General features: G+C 33.3%; 3 protein-coding genes across 8 annotated transcripts; 2 read left to right on the top strand and 1 right to left on the bottom strand.

Annotated features, from left to right (window-relative positions):
• Positions 1-155: 155 nt before the first annotated feature.
• On the bottom strand, positions 156-5,185 carry LOC148608571 (large ribosomal subunit protein mL50-like). 2 transcript variants are annotated; one of them, XM_088543907.1, is made up of 4 exons: positions 5,078-5,185; positions 3,308-3,426; positions 2,186-2,321; positions 156-507 (listed from the first exon to the last, which is right to left on the bottom strand). In XM_088543907.1, exons 1-4 carry the CDS (start codon positions 5,147-5,149, stop codon positions 202-204), a joined length of 633 nt encoding a protein of 210 aa, XP_088400033.1. In that variant the 5' UTR covers positions 5,150-5,185; the 3' UTR covers positions 156-201. The 2 variants fall into 2 exon arrangements, with proteins under 2 accessions (XP_088400033.1, XP_088400034.1); XM_088543908.1 differs by lacking the exon at positions 5,078-5,185 and adding an exon at positions 3,925-4,624.
• On the top strand, positions 5,182-24,484 carry LOC148608569 (carbohydrate deacetylase-like). Of its 2 annotated transcripts, none has more exons than XM_088543904.1 (6): positions 5,182-5,261; positions 17,278-17,501; positions 18,598-18,725; positions 21,550-21,649; positions 22,679-22,844; positions 23,293-24,484. In XM_088543904.1, exons 2-6 carry the CDS (start codon positions 17,333-17,335, stop codon positions 23,588-23,590), a joined length of 861 nt encoding a protein of 286 aa, XP_088400030.1. In that variant the 5' UTR covers positions 5,182-5,261; positions 17,278-17,332; the 3' UTR covers positions 23,591-24,484. The 2 variants fall into 2 exon arrangements, with proteins under 2 accessions (XP_088400030.1, XP_088400031.1); XM_088543905.1 differs by lacking the exon at positions 5,182-5,261 and adding an exon at positions 5,455-5,575.
• LOC148608570 (tubulin delta chain-like) lies at positions 5,190-12,520 on the top strand. Of its 4 annotated transcripts, none has more exons than XM_088543899.1 (7): positions 5,190-5,261; positions 6,033-6,338; positions 6,816-7,332; positions 8,987-9,103; positions 10,041-10,596; positions 11,405-11,569; positions 12,067-12,520. In XM_088543899.1, the coding sequence occupies exons 3-7, from the start codon at positions 7,228-7,230 to the stop codon at positions 12,468-12,470; spliced, it is 1,347 nt and encodes a 448-aa protein (XP_088400025.1). In that variant the 5' UTR covers positions 5,190-5,261; positions 6,033-6,338; positions 6,816-7,227; the 3' UTR covers positions 12,471-12,520. The 4 variants fall into 4 exon arrangements, with proteins under 4 accessions (XP_088400025.1, XP_088400027.1, XP_088400026.1 ...); XM_088543900.1 differs by lacking the exon at positions 5,190-5,261 and adding an exon at positions 5,455-5,575; XM_088543901.1 differs by lacking the exon at positions 6,033-6,338 and having other exon boundaries at positions 5,196-5,261.
• Positions 24,485-24,727: the final 243 nt, after the last annotated feature.

Genomic DNA, 24,727 nt, shown 5'->3' with positions numbered 1-24,727 from the left:
GATTAGCTTAATCTTATAATGGAAGCTTAATTTTATAATTTAACTATAATTTAAAAAAAAATACAACACTGAGCGAAATAATGGCATTTCACTTTCACACAGTGACCCCATTTGAAAAAGCTTGACAAGACTTTAAAAACAATTCAACACCATAATGTTATATACATCATGATTTAATAATATACATACAACTATAATAAACTAATACTGTTGAACCTCTAACTCTTTGTTATAATGGGATTTATATTTCCTCTTATATTTCGGGTCAGTGACCTCTTCTACATAGTCTTTAATATCTGGTTCTGGATCATTTGGTCTCCGAACATTCGAGTATTCCAAGTTTATATTTAGATTTCTTGGTAAATTCAGTTTACTGATATCCTCATAAGCACACGAGTCTTTGATTTCTGTTAAAAAGTACTGCACAACATCACCAACCTGATTCATGGAATTCAGGTCCATATTAGTTATCTGGTGATCAAAATCTTTCTGGCATCTTGTCAGGAACTACAATAACATAAATACAGTGATATGGTAATATGTGGATAAGTCAAACCCTTTAACTTAGTACTGAATGTTTGTATTAAATGTCTTATATAAGTACTACCAAAGTAAAGAGGTCATTAAAACGTTAAAATTGAGTTCTCTCTCTTTGTAAGCATTATTTAAAAAGTCAAGCAAGGACCAAACTTCTACAGGTCACCACAAGGTCTTCAATGACATGTAATAGTAATTATTCAGACCTATTGGTGTGGATTTTAATTTGATTTATGCTGAAAGTTCTGGAGTTGTCAATTGAATTCTGAGGATAGGATGGTCCTTTAAAACATGTGAATAAGATCAATAAGGATTTTGATCATTAGTTACTGATTTTGTTTTAAGATCTATGTTGTCCAATGCATATGAAGTACACTAGACAAATGAGTATTTTACAATTAAAAATACATTGTCCTGAAACTAAGCGTGGTGGCTAACAAGCTAAGAGAATTTCAGGGATTTGATACATCGCATCTACCACAAAGAACTTGAGATAAAGGATATTACAGACACTGTGAAGTCAGCCTCATATCTTGACCTACACTAAGAAATTGATGGTAAGGAAAAAATATTGACCAAACATTACAACAAATGTGATAGAGTAATCAAGGGAACCAAGGTTATCGCGGTTAGCAAAACAATGCAATCCAGGGACAAAGACCAGACATGGAAAACAGACATACACAACAAAGAACATGAAGTAACTAAAATCATACATACAAAGTAACAAAAGCAAATGAGCAACTCGAACTCCACTAAAAACTGGGAACATGGACCAGGTGCACCGGTAGGGTAAGTGTCCTCTGCTTTTCTAGAAACACCCGCCGAGTTACTCATAAAAAGACGAGTCCAGGGTAGACAACCGAGGAAAGAAAAACTATGACACGTTGAATAAATCAGTTTTCATGGTGCATAAGGATACACCATAATGATCCCCAATTTCATGATGACGACCATGAAACTTCTGTAGTGATGACTTCAATCTCGTAGCAACATAACCCTGTTCCAGAAGTCTATTTGTTAGAGTTCTAGCATGATACAAAAAGTCTGCGTAGTTTCAGCAAGCTCTGGCATAACACATGAGTTGTGATCACTACAGAAGTTCTATGGTCATCATCATGAACTCATGGATCGTTGTGGTGTATGGGTCTGCACCATGAAAACTAATTTGTTCAGCGTGTCATAGTTTTCCTTTCCTCTTTTGACTACCCCTGACTTGACTTCTTACGAGCAACTTGGCGGGTGTTTCTAGAAAAGCAAAGGACACTTACCATACTAGTACACCTGGTCCATGCTCCCAGTTTTTAGTGGAGTCTGAGTTGCTCATTTGCTTTTGTTACTATATTTGTATTATTTTAGTTACTTTATGTTCTTTGTTGTGTATGTCTTTTTTCATGTCTGGTCTTTGTCCCTGGATTGCATTCTTTTGATTACCACTAGAACCTTGGTTCCCTTGATTACTCTTTCATGAAAATCAGATGCTTCAACTACCAAAGCACAAATTCTTGCTCCCAATTTAAATGGTATCGGGTAAATCTTAAACTCATTTTCAGTTTCTAGTATACAACATAAATTCGTAGGTTTCTGGTCTGTCTTTGATTATAACCACGACTTTCATTCTCACTGACACAACATAAAAGAAATGTACCTTGAACTTCTGTTTTCTGTCTTCTAAGGAATTTGACCTCCAATCACCATGGTTACCAAACATTTCCATGGCAATTGCCTCAATTTTTTCTTCTACATCGTCAGCTGGCTTGTATCCTCTTACTGTTTGTATTCCCCTGTAATACATCAATTTGTTTCAATATACATCAGTATTGATACAAAAGGGGGAGGGGTCAAATCTCTGAGATGGGGGCAATTTATTTAGCACATGAAAACTGAACAAATATCATTACAATATTACAATTACAGACGAAACTTTATGTGTCGCACATGGGAGAGTCGAAATCGTGGATAACTCTAAGTCATCTGACAGTCCTGCTAAAACTTCCCTTACCCCGACACAGTTTTACATTTGATGACATGAACTCAGATGAATAGAAACCTTGAATAACTTGAAATTTCCGATCAGTCGATACACTGCATGAAAATAAGTACTCTGGTAAATGAAGTAATGTGCTAGACGAAAAATCGTCAATCGTTTCCGGGTTATACTTGACCTCAGCTGACTTCATCTTTGGATAACTATAACATTTTTGCCTGGTCCTTTCAACTTATCGAAGTTTGACTGCATACCATAAATTTGTTGTTTGTTTTTAATTCTAGAGGTACAAGGTGGTTTAAAATTAATAGAATATTTATAATTTATGTCTTAAGTAAATTTGTATTGTTATTTTGATGTAAAGAAGGACACATTACTCAGTTCAAAGATGTTTTTTTTTAAGAAGCTGTGTTTGACCAAAACAAAAAATCTATTCATATCCACAGTTGTCAAAATCAATGACCAGTGACCATTCTGATCATGGCTGAGTTATAAAAAATAACAGATGATCAATACAAATTACATGTAGTTTAAGATTTTTGTTAGAAAAAGGTCAATTTAAACTTAATTCAGTGTTTAAAAAAAAATACACTTTGATTTTGTACAACTGCTTATATAAAAATTAAATATAATTCAAATTTTTTTAATGTTTAAATAATTTTTATCTTTTGAAAAACAGAAAAATAATCGATGATGGATCAAAATGGTCATTGCCCATATTTGTGGAGGTACTATACATGCATGTGTGAACCAGCTTTCCATCTTCAATCTTGGAAGACTTACGATCGTTTCTTAAGTCCCTTTAAGTTATCCTTAAAAGTTACAGGCTCCTTCCTCATCTCCTCCTCAAAATCAAGTTCTTTCTTCCTAAACCTATCAAAGAAACCTGTTCGCACTAATATCTGAAAATACAAAAGTATTACAAAACAAGTCAATGAAATTAAAAGATTGACAGAAATGTAGAAAGTAGGTCTAACTGTACAAACAATGTACATTTACAAGTTTTCATCACCCAAACTTACATTTGTAACATGATTGTTAAAATCAACATTTTCAAAATTTCACTGTGAATCCCTGAGAAAAAACATGGCGGATCCAGGCCCCCTTTTCAACTTGAAAAATTTATGAAAATAGTGTATTGTTGAGTGCAAATGCATACATTACACCTTAGATTTTCTGGAACTGCCAATAAAAAAAGGGTTCAACAGCCTTGGTCTGATGAGTAGAAATGTATAGATACATGTACATGTACATTCAGAGATTTTCTTGTAAAAATTATTCAAATTGAAATGAAAATTAAATTTTCATACTACATGTATAATAATCACACCTATAACATTATGCCAAATAAAGGACAGGACTTTTCATAAACCAAGACTTAAGTCTTCAAAATCACTAACTGTAAAATATTCTATGCCACAGACTTTCAACATCCAGATGAATTCAATAGTCTACTAAACATCATTACGACCATTTGCACCATGAAATTTGATTTGTTCAACATGTCATAGTTTTTCTTTCCTCTTTACTCTACTCCGGACTTGTCATGTTATAAGCAATTCAGCGGAGGTTTCTAGAAAAGTAGAGGACACTTACCCTACCGGTGCACCTGGTCCATGCACAGAGTTTTTAGTGGGGTCTGAGTTACTCATTTACTTTTGTTACTTTGTATGTATTATTTTGTTTACTTTATGTTTTTTGTCGTGTTTGTCTGTTTTCCTTGTCTGGTTTTTGTTCCTGGATTACATTCTTAAATTGATTTCCGCTAGAACTTTGTTACCCTTGTTCACTCTCCACCAATTATTCGCTCAATGTATGGACTTGGTTCAGAATTTAAAAAATCACAAATTTTAGTGAGCTGAATCTTGGAATATTATAGGTCGATTGCAAAGTAAGTGTATTCTTTTTCTGAAAATGATTTATACATGTACTTGCCATTTTAGTGCATTTCAAAGTTAATGTTGATTTTAAAAGGTCATTAGAGCTTGTGTTATAATGTTTTATATGTACCAATTTCAATATTGAATTTTGAACTTTGTTGTGTCATAAATGTACAACAATTCATTGATCGGTTAAGGTTGGCAGACTTAAAGTGAAGTTGCGATATGCTCTATTTACTATTAGGTGACTTTGTAACTATGATGACCCGGATACAACTTGGCGAATAGGTGTTTCTATGGTTACAGACAGTTCAATGCTAAATGATCATTTCATCTTTTAATGTAAACTTCCAGCTCTCATACAAGTAAAAAACACATGTACACGTAAGGTGTTTAAGAGGTACATTTTGACCTCCTCTGAAGCTAGCATTGATGGTTTTAATGTGGTGCAGTAATATATAATTAAGCAAATCATATATAAATGTACAGTACTGAAATTACGAGTGCAAGAACTCGCTAACAATACTATCGACTTAGATTTTAAGTTAAAAATGCATTAGATCGTCCAATTTACATACAGTTTTTGAGTGCGTCTTAATTAATTTAAAGGTTTTGACTGTTGGTAGAATAATGTCAATTTAACATGTATGTTTTCTGTTTAGCATAATGTTACCGTAAATTGATTGAAAGATTGAAATGACAAATTTTTCATGATAGAACATTTTGTTCTCATGGAGGCGGCCATATTGGATAAATCAAGATCAATGGGATGCTTGATACATTGTGTCGCCGTTACTTCGAAACATTTTTGAGACCTGTTTGACATTCATCTTACAGAACAGACTTCCAGGATCTTGGTATAAAACAAGACATTTCTTGTCGAGAAGGCACACTTGTACACGCAAATAATCGTTTTTTCCTTTACATGTCTCTGGCATGTATTCCTACATGTATTTTACAAAGTTTAAACTAACGTTACTGACAACGAACTATACTCGAGTATAGTCCAGATAATGATATTCGTTGAGGCATTTATTTTTTAAACCTGATGTTTATCATTTATGACTCAGTGACGTCGAAAGGAGGCGACAATGCAAAATAAGACTTAGCCTCCCAACACGGCATAATTATTTGGACTAGCAACAGACAGTACTCTCTGAACATACGAAATGTACGATACATATTACAAATGTACATGTACATTACATGTACATATATACACTGTACATTTGGCTAGTCCAATTATGTAGACCCTACTTCTTCATAGTTGTCGAAGTGTTAATAACTTGGAAAATAATTACTCACTTTAAATCTTGGTTTCAATAATAAAACTTATAAAAATCCTTGGTTTTAACAGGTTAACTTCCTGATATCAAGCTCGCAGTGCTTGTAACATCAGGTTAAACTTTATGAGGCCGTCCACTATTATATACCATACACATGTATTATTCATCATGATCAGGAAGAACATTCATTGATCCTTTAGTCAGCCTGTTTGTTGTATCCTATACTCTTCCTAAACTGCTTGATGGAATTTATGATACTTGTGAAGAATGTTATAATCACTAACTCCCCTGTTCACCTGATATTTAGATTTTTGATCTGAACATTTTTTTTGTTTCTATTAGTGTAATGTGGACTTCACCATTGATCCAGGTACTGTAGATGCCACTTGGGCACCTGCGTCGTGATATTTTATGAAATGCCAGTGCTACCCTGATGATGTGATCAGAATTTGTTTAATGTCTCCATTAAGATAAAGTGACAAGATTTTATTCACCTAGTTGCCATATTTTGGATCAGTTTTTATTGATTACCAGTATCAAGTTAAAAGACAAATTATTATGTTTCCGGTGATTTTTTTAATAAACTACTTATACTGACGTGCAGGATGATTTTATTCACTGGAAGATTCACCAAAAAATGGTGTATGGGTAATTACTTTATATTTATTTGCAATTGTTTCAGCCTATATGTATCATAAAAGCATTTCAAGAAAAACAGGAATTCTTCCAAGTGTATTGGCAGTGATAGCTGCATACAAATGTACATTTGTAGTTCTGGCAGTTCAAGAACATGTAAATGTAGTGTGCTCAATAATATAGGATTACTACATGTACATGCATAGTATAAAACTTATCATATATATTCCTAACTTACCTAATATATGTACCTATATGTATTTAATACATTGTATGTATACTTTATACACAAAACATGTGTATATACTTCATGAATTTGGCCCTTGAAAAATAAATTAAGAGGTACATGTGTATCAATCCATTTTTTCTTACTAATGATTTATTACCCTTTATTTAGTGACAAAACAAATTAATAACTCCTTACAGGGAATGTTCAGTTACCTTGCAAGCATACTTGGGCTATTGAATTTCTTTATATTTATTTTTTAGGTCATTCTGTAGAAAGATGTAGTGCAGTTATAAATGATAACCCTAGCCACAACTGACATGAACTGTTGTTTTGGTTGCAGTATTGTACAGCTGTTCAAGTTATACAAGAATTAAGAAGTTATATTGTACACGCATACAAGTTACTTCTGTATTAACATTGTACATGTGTTAAGTCACTAACATATACGTAGTTGTCTAACAAGAAGCTACAGATAGAATATATTGATTTGAAAGTACAGAAGAAAATTTTAAAAACTTCTCATAGATGGTACATCGTAAGAAAATGATCACACTCTGTGACAAGTACACATGAATATTATACTGCTGAACTTACAAATGTAACTGCTGATGAAAGAATAGCTCCAAATATCCTTAAGGACTTTGATAAATTTCAGTGTTTGGAGATAGAAGAATGTCTGTGATTACCTTACAATTAGGACAATGTGGTAATCAGATTGGTGGACAAATGTTTCAATCTCTTATGGAAGATATACACATGAAGCCTATCCATACCATGGTAAGACAAATCTTCATGTATGTTTACACACGAAGCCTATCAATACCATGGTAAGACAAATCATCATATGTTTACACATATAGCCTATCCATACCATGGTAAGACACATCATAATATGTTTACACATGAAACCTATCCATACCATAGTAAGACATATGAAGCCTATCAATACCATGGTAAGACAAATCATCATGTGTTTACACATGAAGCCTATCAATACCATGGTAAGACAAATCATATGTTTACACACGAAGCCTATCAATACCATGGTCAGACAAATCATCATATGTTTACACATGAAGCTTATCAATACCATGGTCAGACAAATCATCATATGTTTACACATGAAGCCTATCAATACCATGGTAAGACAAATCATCATATGTTTACACACGAAGCCTATCAATACCATGGTCAGACAAATCATCATATGTTTACACATGAAGCCTATCAATACCATGGTCAGACAAATCATCATATCTTTACACATGAAGCCTATCAATACCATGGTAAGACAAATCATCATATCTTTACACATGAAGCCTATCCATACCATGGTAAGACACATCATAATATGTTTACACATGAAGCCTATCCATACCATGGTAAGACATATGAAGCCTATCAATACCATGGTAAGAAATTTCATCTTATGTTTACACACAAAGCCTATCAATACCATGGTCAGATAAATCATGTTTACGCACGAAGCCTATCCATACCATGGTAAGACAAATCATCTTATGTTTACACACGAAGCCTATCAATACCATGGTAAGACAAATCATCTTATGTTTACACATGAAGCCTATCAATACCATGGTAAGACACATCATAATATGTTTACACATGAAACCTATCCATACCATGGTCAGACATATGAAGCCTATCAATACCATGGTAAGACAAATCATCATATATTTACACATGAAGCCTATCCATACCATGGTAAGACACATCATAATATGTTTACACATGAAACCTATCCATACTATGGTAAGACATATGAAGCCTATCAATACCATGGTAAGACAAATCATATGTTTACACATGAAGCCTGTCCATACCATGGTCAGATAAATCATATGTTTACACATGAAGCCTATCCATACCATGGTAAGATTAATCATCATATGTCTGTCTTTATTGTCATAGAATTAAATTCTGTATAAACTGGGCCAATATCCTGATGTTTGTGAGTGATTAAGTCCAGTTTAAATTCTAATGAATTTCAATTTAATCTATAGAACTTTTTTTAATAGGGGAAATAAATTCTTCCACCAGTAACATTTATCACACTTCATGCTAACAAACTAATGATTTCAGAGTTGTGTTCCTGATCTCGTAGTTTCTATATGTAGAAGAGTTACACTTAAAATAATGTCTGAAAATGGGGTGAATTTTGTACATTGCACATTGTACATACATGTATTTGTTTAGAGGTGGTTTAACATACTGATACATGTGCATGTATGTTCCAAACCATAGGCTTGTTCATATACATTGACCTACATTATAATAAGATCCTCATTGTTTTGAGGTTTTGATACACAGTACACTATGTGGAATACAATGTACACATGTATATACATGTACAGTGTATAAAGCTCCAAGTTTTGTTCTACTTGATCATTTTAAACACATTTTGTTTCAGGTACCACCAAATCAGAACGAGGAATACATTAATGATGTTACCACTACATTCTTTGATACAGATGTAAAGTCAGATCTCCCAAGAGCTAGAGCTGTTATGGTGGATATGGAACCCAAGGTTGGTACATGTACATGTATATAAATTATTTTATGTAAATATATTATAAATCATTCTGTCTTAAGGTATTTTAAAACACATTTCACAAAAATTTTAGTTACCTCTAATTGCATGCATTGTTAATGTGATAATCACAATGTATAAACTAAAATTGGAATTTTCCCCATGTAATTTGGAATAATAATGTGCTTACTGGCATTATACAGATCATTTAGCTTCTTCAATTATTATAGGACAGCACTTCTACGGAAATCAAACTGAATGATTTTCAGATCTTCAGAGCACACTGCTAAAATTGATAGCTATTCAAAGTACAGTGCTATATTCATCTTTGCAGTGTTTCCCAAACTTTATGTAAGACTTGTGTGCATGCAAGTCCCATTGGTTTGTTAAGAATTTAAGTGTAAGTCTTACAAGTGCTTTGTGAAATGGTTGCCTGGTCAGAACACTAAATGTCACCACTTACTGTAGAAACCTGGGTACAGTGAAGCTGCTACCTACATTTTCATATTTTATACCGAATACATAAAAAAATTGCACTTAAATGATACATGTATGTAATCGTACTGAAAGTGGATGTGAAAAGTCTTTTTAAAATTTAATTTGCTTCAGATCGATAAACAATTGAGCCACTATTTCCCCCACTGTGAAAAGGAAAAAAAATGAATTTAATTTAGAGCTGTCAAAATATTTGCCTGTATTTAGCATTTAAATTGGATTATCTCCTCTACTGATGATAACAACCATATAATTATTCACAGACAACTCCACAACTGCATGTATCTTCTCTCTGTCTGAAATACTATTTCTTTACTAGATTGGTTTATCTTCTGATGTATAAAAATCAAAAGTCAGAAAGCTTTGGATGAAAAAAGGAAAAGAAATTTGCTGCATGCATTTTTATGGCTAATGATTTTACTTATGTATCTGATTTAAGGTTATTGCTCAGACATGTATGGATGCCAAGAAGTCTGGTAAATGGCAGTACCCAGAAAAACAACAGTTCTGTCAGCAAAGAGGATCAGGGAACAATTGGGCTCATGGATTTTGTATCCATGGTCCTAGTGCTAAAGATAGGGTGCTAGAAATGGTTCAAAAAGAAGCTGAGAAATGTGACAACCTCGGTGGATTCTTATCTCTGATGAGTTTGGCAGGAGGTACAGGGTCTGGTGTTGGAGCGTTCATCACAGAATGTCTTCGTGATGAGTTTCCTCATTCGTTTATTCTTAACCAAGTTGTTTGGCCATATAATACGGGGGAAGTAATCGTCCAGAATTACAATGCAATATTGACATTGTCACACCTGTATAGAACAGTGGATGCTCTTATTGTTATGCAGAATGACCACTTACACAAGATCTGTTCACAGTTACTCAATATAAAAAAGATCTCATTCAATGCAATTAATAAGGTCATATGTCATAAACTGTTAAGTGTGTTATCTCCTGGTGAACTACTAAAGTATCCAGGATATACATGTGCCAATACTATAGGTAAGTATTCTTACAGACAGCAATTCTTACATATACATGTACATTCAATAAGTTTTCACATTAAAAAAAAACAGTTTAAGGAAGTAGACCTAGGATAAGGGACATAACTCTTGCAAATGATTGGCACACTTGTATTCAGCATTTTACACCAATCTCATGTAAGCATCAAAGTAACTTGGACTGATTTCATTCTGTTTCAAAGGAAAGCTTGAAAGGCTTTGGTAAAATTTAATATGATACAAACATATCACTGATTTCCAGAGTTATGTCCCTTACCCTAGGACTACCTCCTTAAAAAAGTATGTTACATGATTTGACTTACTTGAACAAGCTTTGAAACATTTTCAATTTACAAAATTGTATCAGTATGAACAATTTGAGATGTATGATCATTATACTGAAGAAAAGTTTTCAGCAACAATATGCTATATGATTTTTACAAATTCAGCAAAAACCAAGGAATTAAAAAATCCAAGCAAAAAATAACACTGTACTACAACTAAAATGTTTTGTTGCAAATTAAATAAAATCATATTGGAAAAGATTTTATTTTCTCCAAAAAAGGAAAGTTGAAATTTTAGGTTGATTGTTATAAATCTAAGTTTGAGTTTCTTAATTGTACAATATTATACTACAAAATTTTCATTTCCATCCTTTATAATAAAATAACATCATGTTATCTCACCATAGATCTTAAATTTACCAAATCTTAATATTTGTAGTTGCTAGGAAATTTGTGTTACACCTACATTTATATTTTAGTCTTTTAGTCAAAGACCTTTGAAGAAGCTTTGTTTTTCATTATCAGGGGAGATAATGGAACACATGGTGCCAGTGTCGGACTACAAACTACTGACTCTGAAGAACATTCCTCAAATGCCTGAAACGTCTATACAATTCAGTACATTCCAGTGGCATGGTCTACTCAAACACCTCAGACAGATGCTCATAGCTGATGCTGCAATGGAGGAGGGTAAGAAAAAAATCTCATTTATTGTTACATGGTAACATCCATGCATATCACTAACTATACCTTTCCTGGGTAGGTCCAGGGTGTGTTTCTCTGGTTGCTACTCTCCATTCTTTTTGTAAGAAAATGGTCTTCATACTGTACTTTTGCTTGTACCTGAATTAGGAGCGCAGAATAATGCTTAAAGATTCAGGTACAGTAACCTTTGACAAGTTCAGTTTTTAGATAATCCTTTTGAACAACTCAGCCCAGCATTTTGTCTGTCTGGTGCTATTTATTAAATTTGATGAGTTCCATTAGAAAAAAAGTCAAATTTAAGCTGGTTTTTCTTCCTTTATTATACAACATACTGAGCATAGAACTTTTTTCAGTTCATTGTCATGTAGGACAATTTTGTAAATGATTACCAGTAATTGCTGAAGCAGAAATAAAAATGGAGGTGAATACCATTTACTTCTACTCTTCCGTGTATACATTTTTCTATTTTATCCTTTACCTAGGTATTGACTGGCAGGTCAAAGTTGGAGATGAAACACAGCGTGGTACATCCAGACACAACGAATCGCTGGCTAACTTCCTGATGCTTAGAGGGAAAGATGTCAACACAGCTGATACTAGTGCTTTCGAGGACTCTGTACTTTATGCACCATGGGTTCCACCCGGTGGGGCTTTACTTAAAGGGACACAACCCAGAGTGTTCAATCAGTATGAGAAATCGGCATGTTTATTATCGAATAGTAAATCACCAATTATTCAGATGGACTACACTGTAGGGAAGGCTTGGAATATGTTCTCCTCCAGAGCTTATGTTCACCAGTATAATAAACATGGTCTGTTGGATGAAGATTTTGTGGATAGCTTTGTTACATTGGAACAAGTTATCTCTAACTATAAGAATATTTAGTTACAATAATAATACAATACTGTTTTATAAATTAAAGTTTTAGGAAGGAATGTTTAGTTTTATTATATTGACAATTATTGTTTGTTTATACTCCTTTAGGAATGGCAGGATGGCTTTGCAAGGGAGAGAAAGGAATTTTTTTAAGTAAATTAAATAATTCTGAAAAAAAAACATGCAGTGTTTTTTAGAAATTGAAAAAAAATCATTCTTTAAGCTATTCAAGTACAAAACAAATGCTTCAGTGTAGGATAAAGGTGGGTCAGAAGATGTCACAATGGTAGCATAGGTTGTTGTAGAGCAACCATCAGTGGTTAAGCAAACTGTGCTCATAACCATGACACAACAAGTCATTAGCTAAGCCCAAAGAGCAAAGGGAGACAACATGTGTTGGGATTCTCTTATTCTAAGTGATTAATTAAAAATAAACCAGACTTTTTAATCACCAGATGATGCTTACATTTCAGCAAGAGATTTGAAACCATTTTACATTTTCCAAGTTTCTACAGATTTTATGGGAGAAATTGATTCCTTAATTTAAACTAATTATTCACTACCTACATATTATAATGACATGCAAGCTTAAGCTCTCATCTTGAAAATCTTTAATTTTACCATCTCGAGTGGAGAAATAATTTAAACTATTAGATACTTGAGAATATATTTACACTTAAGAGAACTACCATTTAATGGTACAACTGAAACATGGAAGGGGTCATCCGTGACATGTCCGTTATGAACGCAACTCCTCAGAAACCGCTTAATGGATTTTGTTCAAATTTTGTAGGATTGTTATAACATTTGTAGTTTATCATATCTTGCAGCAATTGTAATCCGACAAATTTTACAGGAATTATGGGACGGTGATATGGGTTTACGCATAGCAAATTTGTTATTTTTTTTCTTTAGAAGGGGTATAAGAGGATTGTTTGGTGAAAGTGTAATGTTAATTAAAGAGGCAGGATCCAACTTTTCCTGAATAAGACACATCATAAGGAAATAAATAAGGACCACTTTTTGTCTTTAATATTTTGTTGTTAATATTCAAAGTAAAAATGGAATAGTTTTTATACCCCGCCCTGACGATGATAACTTGAGAATGGATCAATGATTTTTTAAAACCTTTTGAACAGTTTGCCATTCCCCTATTTTCGCCCTTGCGTGGCGGAGTATCACTTAATGTCCTATTTTTTCTCCTCTGCAGGCTGTTGTCGACCCTGAACCTGGTTTAAACAAAGTTGTTTAAAGCCCACACTCGCGAAGGAGATATCCGTTTGCGCCACAACTTATTTGATCCAGTGTAATGTAATTGCGTTTTTCAAAAAGGAGATATGTCAAATCCTTCCAATTACAGACTTATTCACCCTTGAGCTGCGTTGGTAAAGTTTTTGAACGATGTATATACAAGCTTATACAAAATCACCTTATTGTTCACAATTTGATATATAAATACCAATTTGGGTTTTGTCATGACCACTCTACAATTCATCAGCTAATAGAAATATATCATAAAATATGTCAAGCGATAGACAATAGAAAAATGGTATGCGCAGTATTTTGTGACATATCAAAAGCATTCGATAAGGTTTGACATCGAGGGTTATCAAAAAATGTTAAAGTATATTGTATTTCAGGCAATTTATTAAATTGATTAGAAAATTATATTTCAAATAGAAAACAAAAAGTTCTGATAAAAAATGTTTCATCTCAGGATGGGTTAATTATAGGTGGAGTACCTCAGGGTTCAGTTTTGGGACCCCTGTTAATCTTAATATACACATGTACATAAACGATCTTGTTGACAATACTGAAAGTCTATAAAGGTTGTTTGCGGATGATACATAACTTTTTTGCTCTTCAGCTGATACCCAATCTTTGGAAAATAAAATAATGACCATAATCTAATACTTGGCTGATAATGATCATAATCTAGTACTTACCTGGTCTGACATGGTCAGTTGATTTGAATCCCGCCAAAACTGAAAGTATATCTTTTACAACTAGAACAAATGTAGAAAAACCAATTCTTAAATTTGATGCCAAAAATGTTAACTGTGATGAAGATCATAGACATCTTGGTGTGTTTTTGTCTAGCAATTGTAAATGGAGTTGTCATATGAATCTATAATCAGTAGCGCTACAAAAAATATCGATGCTAAGAAAATTCAAGTTTATACTTAAGACAAAATTTAGAGAAAAAAAATATTTTTCATATATAAGACCAATTTTAGAATATGGATGTGAAGTTTGGATAAGTGTGGTCAAACAAATATAGATAAATTTGAGCTAATTCAACATGAAGCCCCAAGAATAGTTACCGGACTTTCAAAATTTAGCAGTATTGAATCATTATATTTTGAAACGGGTTGGGAAACTTTTCGAGATCGACGAAAAAATCGGAAGCTTTGTTTAATGTACAAAATTCGAAATGGGGAATCTCCCAATTATTTACTAGACAGTTTACAAGATTTCAACCTTGCTGAAAAAAGTTATGATTTAAGAAATCTAGGTGACTACAGAGTTCCACTTACTCGACTTCAGCTTTACTCAAATTCTTTCTTTCCTTCATCTATTAATTTATGGAATAGATTAGATGTAACTATTCGAAACTCTTCATCTATTCATTCATTTAAACAAAAAATAAATACATTACTTTCAAAACCCCCTAAATTTTTATGATACTGGAAACAGGTATTTGAATGTTATACACACACACGTATAAGACATCGCTGTAGCAATCTAAAAGCTGATCTTTTTAGAGTTAACTTAATAACTGATTCAAACTGTTCGTGTGGATGGGGGATTGAAGGCTCTATTCATTATTTCTTAGAATGTCCTCTTTATCAAAATCTACGAAATCGGTTAAATGTTCTCAATGAATTGGATATAGAAACTCTTTTTTTGGTAATAATGGGTTAAATGAAGAAAACAATAAAAACATTTTCAAAGCAGTTCAACAATTTATGAAATAAAGCAAACGCTTCTAATCTGTACTTTTATGTATATATTTTTTACCTTATTATTTTGTCTGTTCAATTGTTGTGTATATTATCACTTGTCATTACTATACGTTAATGCATACATTTTTTCTCAAATCGTATATACCATATTCATGCTTTATATTTGGGAGAGAACTTTTTTTTAAGTTGATGTAACTTTTGTCCGATCATTTTGCTGTTAAATTATGCAATAAAGTATGTTCAGTTCAATTCGTAATGTGCGCGCCTCTTGCTTTTTTTACATACGTGAACTCATTTGTTTGAAATATTTAACCGTGCGCACGACTTAGTATCTCGTGCGCACGATTCAGTATTCCGTGCGCACGATTTTATATATCGTGCGCACGATTTAGTATTTCGTGCGCACGACTTGATGTTATTGACATTGTATTTCGTGCGCACGTCTTAATATATTGTGCGCACGATTTAATATTTCGTGCGCACGACTTAATATATATTCTTTTCTTTACATGGCACTTAAAGGGCTCCGTACTTTTGCGCCAAAAATTGAGTATTTGACTTGGCCAGTTTATCGAAAAGGAATGAAATGAAATAGGCTAAAATTAAAAACAGTAATCTCTCAAACAAACAATACAATACTGCTCTTCCCCATTTTTAAAATCTCTTATGATCATTGGTGGTGTCTCAGATATCATTTTTGTTGCCTTTTACATGATACTCTTTTGCACTCTTATTTCCGTGTGTTTCTTCCCGGTCAATCTGATTAAAATCAGCTGTTAAGGTACGCTACATTGCCGTAGGGAGCGTGAGGCAATGTACAGTATCCTAACAGCTGATTTTAATCAGATTGCTCTCTGGTATACCTTCATCTAACCTCCCCAATTTTATATTCAGTTATAGTAATTTAGCTGCTGTTGACAACTAATTACAATACACATTTGTATATATTCTAGGTATATATTACTATTAGTTGAAATACATTTTTTTGTACGTGTTTGGTGCAAATGAGTTTCCCGTTCTCACGCATTTAAAACAAGTAAAAATATAAATATTGTACATGTAGCGAAAACAGGGGCGGAGCCAGACAGTTTGAAAAGGAGGGATACCTCAGAAAAAGGGGGTGCTAGGACATTATGTGCCATTTTTGTGAATTTAATACATGAATTCGACATTTTTGCCAATAAAAAGGATTGGTGCCAATCCCCTGGATCCGCCACCGAGAAAATGATGTAGTCTTAAAATACCTTGCGAGAAAGTATCATAATTGCACAATAAAAAAACAGAAACAGAAACACACACACACAAACCAACAAAAGGGATACAACAACCGACAGTGCGAAAAAAAGTTAATGACAGGACAGGAGGGTACCGTGGAAAAATACAGTATGTTTGTCGTAACCAAGTATTAAGACTTATAAAAAAACAAAATAAAAGGCAACTATCATGTATGATGTAAATATGTACTGTTAATATATGCACAATGCATGCAGTGAACATCGGAGAATTAAGAAATTATGAATGGAAATAATATACAACCAAATTGAATACTTCCGAAGGAAAAATTTGGAGAAAAAAAGATAAATAAAAATCGGGATACTGACCCCTTGTATTTAAGTTCTTGCCTTAAAGCGTGTGTATTTTTACTAATTAAGTATGTTACTTCATTCATAAATTTATCCATTTACATAGTTCATTAATATAATTGAATTTATTAACAAAACTATTGTTATGATTTCAGTATGTTAGGATTATCTCTATTTGTATAATGTTTTGTCAATATTATTGTAGATCAAAATTTTACAGATTGTAACATATTTTCTAACACATTCAAATAATATCGATCCTTTCAGAACGTGTAGATGTACTGTAAGATAGACAGCTCCATATCCTACTGGTTGTGTTTTAATGAAATACCTCGTTGTCAATGGAGACGACTTTGGATATAGTAGACCCCGGAACGATGGAATCGTCCGATGTTTTAGAGAGGGTGTGGTTACCAGTACATCCCTCCTGATTAACGGAGAAGCTGTGGACCATGCTGTAGATCTGATCAGAAAATACAACGTTCCCACCGGTAAGCATTTCGACCTGCTATGTCCACACTGCTATTGAGGTTCCATTTATACTGACGAGTCCAGGGATTGTGCTGTTAGTGCACCCACGAAGTTAATGCTTTTGGAATATAACTTTACTCTATGAAAATACATTAGAAAAGACTTAAGAAGCAATATATTTTAAGAAGCAATCGGGTTCATTATTTTGCTTTCAATTTATAAGCACAAGGCGACACCTGATGCACTGTTCGGCAGAGCACATTTATAATATGTATGGTCGAATTAAAGATGTCTTAGCGTATCATAAGTATAATTTTGGCTAGTACTCATGCTTTGTGTAATGCTTTAATACTTTAGCTACTATTGTTCCGTTTATAGTCTGTATATATGTTTGTTTTGAAATGATCTTTGTGTTGTAAACCTGCTTGTAATGATCTTCAATACTGGAGGAAATATAAAGAATATCAATCAATCAATCAATCAATCATTATAGGTCTTAGTTAATTGTATCTACATGATAATTTAACGGTAAGCTTGTTTTCCAGTCACGAGTATAGGCAGCATACGAATATAAATTATGTGTTCGTTTCAATTTTTATACGATGGCAAATACTGTTGTCTGTAGAAATTTAATCCTCAGACAATTGCTATAGTATTGAATGAAAGTGAATGGATTTCTATGATATTGTAATTCAAACAGATTGCACCACGTACAAAATGCCATGCAACAAAAGACAGTCTGGGAATGCTTTTTTTGGGGGGTATTGACCTGAACCGTTAAGTAATTTTAGACCAAAAAGGGCTAGAAACAAGCACTTCCCCTATGTCAATACCCCAAAATGACGGCATATTTGCTGAAAAGGAGCCTTGAATAAGGGACCAAAAGGGGGTCACTTCGATTCTTGTGAATTTTTTATCCTTTATCAAACATTTAATCGGACCCAATTCAGAGCATTGAGCTTGAATGGTGTGTTCATATTTGTCCCAACTGATCAGGGCTTGACGTCTGCGGGTATCTAGCTGTGGCATATGAAGCATTTCAATTCATTTTACGTGAACTTATCTGTATCTATTTCTCTTGTATTAAAATATGTATAATTCTATCGCCATTTTCAGGTCTTCACTTAAATTTGACGGAGGGAACTACTTTAACCAATGCTACTTCTTTACTTGGGAACGACGGGTATATGTTAGGGAAACACGGGTTCAGAGATAAACTCAGGCTTGGAATCGATTTGTTTCAGGTAAGTATAAAGATGGTTTTGTGTTCTATATAAACTTATGGACATGTTACCTCTATGACTTCCATATGAATATAAACAAAGATTTGTTAAGCTTCTCTAACGACTAATATGATACTTAACCCTAAATGCATAATTTAAAGACAAATATATCAGTTTAGAGGTTCGTTTCGTCTGAGGGCGAGTTATCGCCCCTTTGTGTATCCAGTTAATGATAAAGTAATGCTTATGTAGCTTAGTACATGTACATGTACTAAATACATGTATTATTTGTAATGTCCTATATTGTATAAAGAATGCAATAATTGGATAACTGTATTGTCAAAGGTTATAAATTTCTTCAGTTCCCCCTTTTTTCTCTCTGTTGTTGGTTTGGCTTTTCATGTTTCCTCCTTTTCATTTTAATTTCGATCAAATATAATACCACTTAGTTTAAGATTGTATGCTTTGTTAGAATTTAAGTAAAATAAATGTTTTCAATTTTAATACAAATATTAAACCTTCTGATAGGAAAGTGGATACTCATTTAAGTGTAAGTATATTGTTAATAGTTGCCAATTTGTCAGGAATGGTGCGTTTTATTTATGCATATTTTTTTTTGTTATTTCTCCGTTTTTTGTACCTCTATACAATCATAAATTACTATAAATTGATTTTTACCCCCTTTTTGTAGATTAGATTTTACCTTTTCTATACACACATATTATCCCCAAAGACATGACTGTATAAATTGCTTTGAATTATTTTGATGCTATGATGACTTTATGTATATTATAGAGAGTTACCATTGTCTTAACAGCAGCATTGAGAAGTTTTCACGTTAATACAGTCGCTTTATTTCAGATGTTAATAACAGTAACATTGGTATATGTAACTTGATATAGTGGAACTTCCCTAAACCGGCCCCTCTGAAAACCGGAATCCTCCGAAAACCGATCATTTAGTTTTGGTCCGGAATTTTCCCCTATATAATTAAGTAAAAATTTCCTCCCTAAACCGGCCCCTCTGAATTCCGAACATCGGCTGCAAAATTCGGTCCCAAAACCCATTTCTTTGTAAAAATTAACCTCCGAAAACGGGTGAAAAGTTTGCCGACAAGTAAAATCAATGAGCCGTGTAACATGTTGTAAACATGTCAATCACGGTAAGATCAATAAATCAGTACTTCAGAAGGCTAACACCGATCTTGATTGGCATTAACAAGGAGTGACACTCTTTTATTCATTAATTATCACAGATAATGAGGGCAATAACCATGATCCTATATGTAATTAACTTTTTAACAAATGTTAAATTTAAAAATTGTTTTGATAACCACATTTTCAAACTATTCTGTAAAAACAGAAAATGAAAACTTCAAAATATGTTGTGCCGACCGCTTGTGTTCTATTAAAAACAGAAAATGAAAACTTCAAAATAGGTTGTGCCGACCGCTTGTGTTCTATTGTAAAATGAGTAAATGAAATTAAAGTTATGGCTTGAAAATGGTTTTCCTTAAATAGCCGGTGTTACAATTTTCAAATCATTCTGAAATTTGCATTGCTTCTGGTTTAATCTAAAATTACTGCTAAAATGTCAAAACCGCCGGCTAAACGTCGTCGTATTGAATTAACGCTAGAAGACAAAATTAATTTAATCAAAGAATCTGAAAGTTTTCCAAAACCATCTCAGAAATCGTTAAGTGAAAAATTCGGTGTAGGAAAAACGACCGTTTCCGATATTTTAAAGAGAAAATCAGAATATCTTGCAAATTATGATAACAATGACAATTTGAAGAAATTTAGATTTGGTAACAAAAGTAAACATGACAATTTGAACGATCTGATGTGGGACTGGTTCCGTCAAGCTCGAGACAAGGCTATTCCGATTTCCGGGCCTATTTTACAAAGCAAAGCCTTAGAATTTGCCAGTCAGTTAGACATTTCCGATTTCAAAGCCTCAAACGGGTGGTTAGAAAAATTTAAGAGTCGCCATGCTATTAAAGCGTTTACCGTTAGTGGAGAAAGTGCCGGTGTAAATGTAGAAACTGTTGATGAATATCGCTCGCGTATTCCAGAAATTTGCTCAGATTTTGAACCTTGTAAAGAGTACGATTACTCTTTAATTAAAAACAACAATACAACTTTTACGTTTATTCTTGATTTGAACACAAACATACACAAATACCTATCAAAGGATGTGTGTAGAAACATACAAACAGTGCAATCAGATAATCATCAATAGGATCGGATCGATCACAAGATCAATAACATTATACTTCCGGTATCCATATACGGAACGGATACGAAAATTTCCGGAACTACCGAAAACCGGCACCTCTGAAAACCGGCCGATTTCTTTGGTCCCATGGGCAGCCGGTTTTCAGAGGCTCCACTGTATATAGTGAATATTACATGTCAAAATCTGTATCGCATGCGGTATCAACCCGAGACTCCTATATCATCCCAAAGGCCACAGGCTCGCGGGGTGCTATAGGTCGATGGTTGATACAGCCTGTGATACAGATTTTAACATGTCATGTTCATTGTATCATATATTTTAATGTAATTTAAGTATGGTCTGCCAAGGGGTGTGATATAGGGAAGACGATATAGGGTATGCGATATAGGGTAGACGATATAGGGTATGCAATACAGGGTAGACGATATAGGGTAGACGAAATAGGGTTGAAACAAACACTTATAATGCATGTACAAAAATGTTATATTTTAATCTAAATATATGATATATTGAGATATGCTGTGGAAGTCATTTATGTTATAAACAAAGCAATGAACATGCCTCATAATATCCTGATTTGTTGCTGATATATGTATATTCTTGATAGGTAGAAAATGAAATACAGGCACAGATTGATAAATACCAGGAACTGTTAGGGAAGAAACCAGTACACGTGGACGGTCACCAACATATACATGTCCTGCCAGGTTAATTTAAGACAATGATACATTTTAAAGTTCAAAGTTTATTCAAAAATTCATTCAAACTTTAAAATTGTATTGCACCAACCAGGGGTCCACAGGAGCAATCACAAATAAACCTTTATGATTGAATACACAGAAACGAGTGCACACAATATGATTGTTTTCTTTGTTCAATCATGCGCAACTTTATCATTTAATCATATAAACAATCGAATACCAGGCCCTGAATGTAAAGGGTTGAGTGGACCATCCCAAAATTAGAATGAAAGAATGTGGCTTTCTTGCTTGACATTTCGTTTTTCCAAGGTTATACATTGTACCCATAAATTTTGCACAAGAGAATGCTCCATGAGTATACGATATTTTGTTTTTACTACTTTTCTATACTGTAAATTCTTTCTTGTAACATTTAGAATATGTTTTATCCTTATCCTGGTCTGCCATCACAGCAGAATACAGGCATAAAGTACACAAAACTTGAAAAACAGACAACTTATGGGACATTTATATGATACCGAGCCACGCAAATAAATTTTGCGAGTATAACAACTTAAAATGACCGTAACTTTTGTGTAAATAATCCGACCAAACTGAAATTTGAACTTAATCTGTATTATATGGTATTCAATATTATTTCAGTGTAAGTTTGTTAAAAATCTTTTTATATCTTTTTAACTTATCATCTGGAAACCATCGGGGACAGACGGACGGACGGAGACGCAACTTTTTCGGAGGGTATCACATACATGTTATACGACGTGGCAGGGTATAAATACATTAGTTTTGGAATATTCTTAACTTCTATGGTAACCCCAATCAAGGCTTTCATTGATGACATCACAAACAATTATTTAAAAGTTACGTTAAGTGATTTTTTAAGTTTCATAGTTCTTGGGCCTTGACTTCAAACTAGTGAGTAAAGTCTGATCGTTCATCACATTGTTTGTATTTCGGTATTTGGCTAATTTCAAATAGCTTTCAAACGATAACGACATTCCTGAAACAAATAAATGATTGTTTGGCATATTTTAGAACTAAGTGAAATATTCTGTCGGGTTCTGAACAGGAATAAAATTTGTGTGACCAGGCTACCAGTAGAAAATATAACTAAAAAGGATCTGCCAAACAAAGACTTCCTGCGGACTGTTATCAACAATTCACTTGGTGCTAAACTTATATTAGATCGCTACGATATCAGGTATGTTCTGTAACAACCGTCCTGTTTCTTTTGAATCCCATATAACATAATCATTCTTAATATACTAATCCGGATACTAATATTTACTTGATTTACTGTTCAAATCATTAAAAAATGCGAATCTCATTGGATAATCAGCTTTACACGTGATGTTTAAAAAATGTTTCATGAGTCAGGCCACGCCAACAATTCTGTGGATTAATTTGTTATCACTGTGTATTGTCTATTTTGTATGTGCATGTTTATCTAAAATAAAAAAAATAGAAATAAAATAAGAGATACATATGAAATGTAATTATAAGAACTGTATGTTTCATTTTCTGTTTCATCGCTAGCGCGTCTTCCACATTTAGGTATTTTGTTTAATCTTGAAATCCACATTTAACATACAGCTGGTATAAAGAAAAAATAATAAGGACTATACAAATAGTAGAATTTTATATTTAAGATATACTGACAAATTTATCGGATTGAACTCTGAAGAGAAGTCGGTAGACTCTATCATAGATCAAATCAAAAATATGATGACCGAATGTAAGCATGATGACACTTCCTGTGAATTTATGGTACATCCTGGGTATAAAACGAAATCAGACGGAGGCTGCGGGAATGGACCAGACGACTTCTCACAATCTGAATGTAGAGAAAATGAAATGAGTTTTTTATGTGATGCCAAACTGAAAACATTCATTGACCAGTGTAATCTTAAGTTGACAGATTTTGAAAGTTTATTTCTTACCAAATAAAACTTCATTGTATACATATTTATTCATATACCAAAAAGTGTATATTTATAATGTTTTTGTTATTTCTAGTCTGTTCAACTAGTTTAAACATTGACTATTTTTTAAAGATGATAAGCCTTTTGTGATTGTTGATAGTGTCATGTCAGAATGTATCTTTTTTTTCTTTTACATTTACATGCGCAATTTCGAAATCATTCAGGGTTTAAAAATATTATATAGACTTTCCCAAGAGCTTTAATGAACAACACTGTCGGATCCAAATCTAAAATGAAAATAACATATTTTTGTGTGTAAATGCGTGCATTTAAATGTGTTTATCAATGAATTCTGGGGGGTAGGGGCTCCTGGTGCCCCTTTTAGGTGCTTTACATGATCCACCACTGAGCAATGTTATGATTGTCATCAAATGCCCTCTGTAATGCCATGTCAGGACATAACAATGACTTGATCTGTCGGTCTTCACCTCTTCGCTATTTTGGGTTACTTTGTACATGTACTTATAGGTTTGTTACATGTATACATTATTAGTTCGTAGCATCTTTTTTTCAATTTTGATTCAACATAACCGGGAACCACGTATTTTGGGAATTATTTGAAATTAATTTTTAAATGAAATGAGACTATTATGCGCATTTGATAAAAATCAAAATGCTCCTGACCTTGACATTGTGTCCCGTCTGTATCCACCGTGTTTGGCAGGGTAACTGTGACCGAAATTGTTCAAAACTTGTTATTTCCTCTGTTGCCAGTCTGGTCAGTTAGTTGAGATACACAGTTATATTTTCCATCACAATGAAATACTTGTATAATGTCATCAATTATTTGTTGTGATTTTTTGATTATGTAATATTAGATTATTATTTTTAAACAAAACTGTTATAATTTTACTACTAATTTTGTCTTGTGTTATTATTTAACACCATACCAGATTCTTGTAATTTCCATTATTAACGAGAAGACAATTAAACAGATGACTTCTCGGTACTCTCCTTTCATCGTTAGTAACATCACTTCAGCACCTGTCTTTGGAGTTTTCATAAACAACTCTTACATTATGCCAGAGCTTGCCGAAACTATGCGGACTTACTGTATCACGCTAAACTTCTTACAATTAGGCTTCTGGAACAGGGTTATGTT

The sequence above is a fragment of the Perna viridis genome, chromosome 9 (genome assembly GCF_037379345.1).
Source record: "Perna viridis isolate PV_CMFRI_1.1 ecotype Kerala chromosome 9, ASM3737934v1, whole genome shotgun sequence".
NCBI lineage: Eukaryota > Metazoa > Mollusca > Bivalvia > Mytilida > Mytilidae > Perna > Perna viridis.
This window is presented reverse-complemented; position numbering and strand designations above follow the sequence as displayed.

Excerpts from the sequence above, each read along its gene's own strand:
- LOC148608571 (XM_088543907.1), bottom strand. The coding sequence starts at position 5,149 with ATGGCCGCCTCCATGAGAACAAAATGTTCTATCATGAAAAATTTGTCA. Across the intron at positions 3,427-5,077 it reads AATCTTTCAATCAATTTACG|ATATTAGTGCGAACAGGTTT; the intron begins GTAACATTATGC and ends TTGTATTTTCAG. Across the intron at positions 2,322-3,307 it reads AAGGGACTTAAGAAACGATC|GGGAATACAAACAGTAAGAG; the intron begins GTAAGTCTTCCA and ends GATGTATTACAG.
- LOC148608570 (XM_088543899.1), top strand. The coding sequence starts at position 7,228 with ATGTCTGTGATTACCTTACAATTAGGACAATGTGGTAATCAGATTGGT. Across the intron at positions 7,333-8,986 it reads TGAAGCCTATCCATACCATG|GTACCACCAAATCAGAACGA; the intron begins GTAAGACAAATC and ends ATTTTGTTTCAG. Across the intron at positions 10,597-11,404 it reads TACATGTGCCAATACTATAG|GGGAGATAATGGAACACATG; the intron begins GTAAGTATTCTT and ends TTTCATTATCAG.
- LOC148608569 (XM_088543904.1), top strand. The coding sequence starts at position 17,333 with ATGAAATACCTCGTTGTCAATGGAGACGACTTTGGATATAGTAGACCC. Across the intron at positions 17,502-18,597 it reads AAAATACAACGTTCCCACCG|GTCTTCACTTAAATTTGACG; the intron begins GTAAGCATTTCG and ends CGCCATTTTCAG. Across the intron at positions 18,726-21,549 it reads TTGGAATCGATTTGTTTCAG|GTAGAAAATGAAATACAGGC; the intron begins GTAAGTATAAAG and ends TATTCTTGATAG.